The sequence below is a fragment of the Thyridium curvatum genome (genome assembly GCF_004353045.1).
Source record: "Thyridium curvatum strain D216 chromosome Unknown NODE_12_length_601061_cov_81.036774, whole genome shotgun sequence".
In the NCBI taxonomy this organism is placed as follows: domain Eukaryota; kingdom Fungi; phylum Ascomycota; class Sordariomycetes; order Thyridiales; family Thyridiaceae; genus Thyridium; species Thyridium curvatum.
In genome coordinates, this window is record NW_022156767.1 from 276,174 (window position 1) to 280,146 (window position 3,973).

General features: G+C 62.2%; 1 protein-coding gene across 1 annotated transcript; it reads left to right on the forward strand.

The window, feature by feature from the left end:
* Positions 1 to 398: 398 nt before the first annotated feature.
* Positions 399 to 3,766, forward strand: E0L32_002897 (uncharacterized protein; the record flags this gene model as incomplete). Its single annotated transcript, XM_031137137.1, has 3 exons — positions 399 to 844; positions 1,341 to 1,640; positions 1,882 to 3,766. The coding sequence occupies 3 exons, from the start codon at positions 399 to 401 to the stop codon at positions 3,764 to 3,766; spliced, it is 2,631 nt and encodes an 876-aa protein (XP_030999507.1).
* Between the last annotated feature and the right edge of the window lie 207 nt (positions 3,767 to 3,973).

Genomic DNA, 3,973 nt, shown 5'->3' on the forward strand with positions numbered 1-3,973 from the left:
TGCTTCCGCTCTGTCGAGCGAGAGCTGAAAACTGCGCTCAGTCAACCATCATCGCTTGACCTCCAGAGACAGACAGAGAGACAAGCCTCTCTTTCGGGGCATTTAATACGACTCTGACATCCCATTCAGCTCTCACTCACCTCCCCTGTGGACAGACAACACTACCTACTCTACTCCCATCCAAATTAGTTACATCACACCCAAGCAAGCAAGCAAGCAAGCAAGCATCGACGCCCACCGCCAGGCCCCACTAGCACTGACACCAAAGAACACCACTGTCTGGGCTTTTAATTGCAGGGACCCCTTTAGCAAACAAGCGAGCAAGGGGTGGAGGTTACCCTGGAGGGAATAGCCTGGGACACTCGACTGGAGGAGCTCTTCAGCACCGCCCGGCTACCATGGCAGCCATGTGGGACCACCTACGGACGGGCAACTATGGGGGCGGTGGAGGCCCCGCATCAGCGCATGCACCGCCTGGACGCAGAGGCGATGGAGACCTGATGATGGCAGGAGCAGCCCATCATTACCCCCAGCAGCGCCGCCGCCACCACCACCACCATCCAGGCCAGCAGCAGCAACATGATTATTACGACTCCAACTACTACTACTACGACGACAGGGACAGCAGGCCCAGAAAACAAGCTCGGTCGCCGATGATGACCAGGGAGGGCCACGGCGGCGGCAGTCATACTACAAGTACTACCGCGGAACCCCGTCCCAGACGACGAGCCGGAGGAGCTCCAGGCTACACCTACGAGATCAGAGGAGGTCCCGCGCCCGCAAGGCCGCCCCGCGAGTTCATGGAGCAGCAGCAGCAGCAGCAGCAGCAGCAGCACCACCGCTAGTAAGTCTCGTTTGCCCTTTTTTCCTTTTTGTTGTTTATTCCCCCCTCGACTTCTCTCTCTCTTGGGGCGACTGGAATGTGTCAAGTGTCAAGATGGAGGGGCTGTTGTTCCCTGTGATCTGGGCTGGCTGGGTCCTCGAGAAATGCTGGTGGAGCGAGATGAGGACGGACCGAGCCTCGAGCCTGGCTTCGTCATGCGCAATTCTCCCTCGTGTCTCCCGGCCCCAACTTCCTGGCTCGAGACGTGCCACTCATTCAATCATTCATTCAATCCATTCGTTCGTTCATTCATCCAGCACCCGTTTCGTTTGCATTTCGCGCACGGCTTTCTCTTCCCGGGCCACCATTCACTTGCCCCATTCTCTTCTTGACACTCCTTTTCTCTTTGTTCGCCTCGGCGCGCGTACAGTGCAGCGCACTCTTCTCCTTTCGCGTTATCGCGCGTGTCCAGTGTCGTCACTGGCCCTTTTATCTACCGCAGCAGCTAACACCCGAGCCTTCACGATAGTGGCCCAGCGCCGGGCTCTCACCACCACGGCGGGCCGCCACCACCACCGCGTCACTCGAACCACCAGTACCCTCCGCAGCGCGGCTCTTCCTTTCGACCTACCTCTTCCCTCTACTCCCAGCCGAGTCCCATAAACACAAACTTCGACGCCCAGCAGCAGCCGCAGCGCCACCCACGATATCAACAGCACCACTACAACTACCAGCCGCAGCAGCCGAGGTACGCCCACGCGCCGACGTCTCCAGACGAAGTCTCCCCGCCAAGTTCGCCCGAGTACCTGGCCCCTGGGTAAGAAGCTCCCTTTCTCGTGACTTGACTGGGTTGTGTGTGAACGGGGTGTACCATGGTGAATGCGTTGTGCTCCCTTTGTTGGCCATTCACTAGGGGACTCGATCGTCACTCCAGTCACCCCGGTCACCCCAGTCACCCCAACCTCGAGCCAAATTCACCAGCACCCAAAAGGATCAAGAGGACCGCGCCTGCAGGACGAGAATTATAAAACCCATGCTGACCCTGCCTTCTTCCACAGACTGCATCAGTCCCAAGAAGACGTCTCCCCCATCGACGACACGCCCGAGCTAGCCGCCCAACAGTTAGCCCAGATGAACATCAACCAGCAAGGCACCCCTCCCCAGGGGAAGTCAAACATCCCCATGATGCGCCGCGAGCGACGCCAGACACAAAACGCCGCCGCCAACACGCTGCGCGAGACCAAGTCGCGCGAGCGCATGCGCCAACATGCGCACTCTCAAGCGGGACAGCACCCGCAACAGCCGCCTCAAGATCCGCGCACAAATTCCATGTCCTCACAACGGGGCTACAAGGGCGGACCGGTCCTGTGGGATCCAAACTCGGGAGAGTTGACCAGCAGCAATAAAGGCAGGCCGAGCCAGGTCAAGCCGGCCGAGTACGCCAAAGGTCTCGGCACGGGACCCGACAGCCTCGCCGGGGCCCGTGCTGCCCTGAAACCGACGACGAAGACGGCCGACCAGCCTCGAGCACAGGCGCCAACGAGCTTCGGAGACCGCATGAAGAAGATGGCGCGCAACATGGCGGACGCAACCAGGAATCGCGAGCCGTCACCGGCCGCCGAGAGCGCGACCGACCCCGCGGCCGGCGCCTTTGTCGCAAACCGGCCGGCCTGGAACGGCGCGAGCGGCCGCACCACGCTAGTTGCTCCCGTACGCGACAACCAAGACGTCGCGCCCCTCAAGATTCCTCCCAAGAGTAGCAAGCGGACTCCAGTGTCGAGTCCCGTGCGCACGCACGATGTCGGCAATCAGCACAACCAGCCCGGTGGGCTGAACATAATGATGGGCTCACCCCCTGTCAGCCCACCTGCAGGGGGTGAAACGCCAGGCCGGGAGACCATTCGCCGCATCGTCCCCTCGAGCGAGATGGCCCCCCAGCAGCAGCCCTCCACCCCTCAGGCAGGTGCCGTTTCCTACCCAAGCCCGCCCGTTTCGGCCGGCCTCAACCACCGCGACTCCCTCCCCTCCCAGCAACCAGCGGCACCTTCCCCCTCACCCACGTCGCAACAGCCGATCAAGAGGAAGCCCGCACCCGCCGGCGGCCACCAGCAGCAGGACTCGGTCAGCAGCGTCTACAGTCAGAGCGATCCCTACAACTACAAGCACTACGCCGCCCAACCACCACCACCACAGTCGTCTCAACAGCAGCAGCAGCTACAGGACCCCTGGCAGCAGCCGCCCTCGCGCTTCTCCGTCACGACGTACGACGCCACCCCGCGCGAGTCCCTCGACGAGTTCGCGCCGAGTGATGCGCCGCCCGTGCCCGCCATGCCCAACAACGTCAACAGCAGCCCCCTGGCCGGCAACCGGCTGCAGGAGTCGATGATGGAGCGCCGCCGCCCGCCCAAGCTGGGCCACGCCGACTCGGCCAGCATCCGCGGCGAGCCCATCGTCATCTCGCTCAAGGACCAGTGGAACACGCCCGGTGGGGGTGCAGCTGCGCACGAGCGCAAGCCCGTGCCGCGGGGCGTCGCCCGCGCGGCGACCGACTCCTCGGCCGCCGCACGGCCGCAGTCGGGCATCAGCGTGGCCGGGTCGGTGCACAAGATGCTGCCGCCCGCGCCGCCGGAGACGACGGCCAAGGACCGCGTCACGCAGCTCAACGCGCAGCTCGCGAGCCTGGCGCAGCGGCGCGTCAACATCGCCCGGTCGATCAAGCAGATGACGGAGCTCATGCCGCAGGACAACATCATGGACTCGGCCGAGGTGATCCACAAGCGCGAGCTCGAGAAGCGCAAGGTGGAAGGGCTCAAGCTGGAGCTCAGCGAGGTGCAGCGCGAGGAGTACGAGCTCGGGCTCAAGCTGCACCGGGCGTACAAGCGGATGGATCAGAATGCGGATTTCGAGCCGACGACGCTTTGGGTGCGGAGGGTGACTGGGTGAAATGGAGCTGTTGGCTGCCTTCTTTTTGGGACGTGGTTCGAGCAGATGGTGTCACTTGACGTGGCCGAACTGCCGCATGACTTTATTCTTTCTATCGGGCCTGGATGATGGCCTGCCATAACCTTGACCTGTTAATGCTACCAGGTTGAAGAGGTTATTTGTATGATGATACGGTGGAGAAAAAAGGGGCTGGAAGGAGAGATTTGT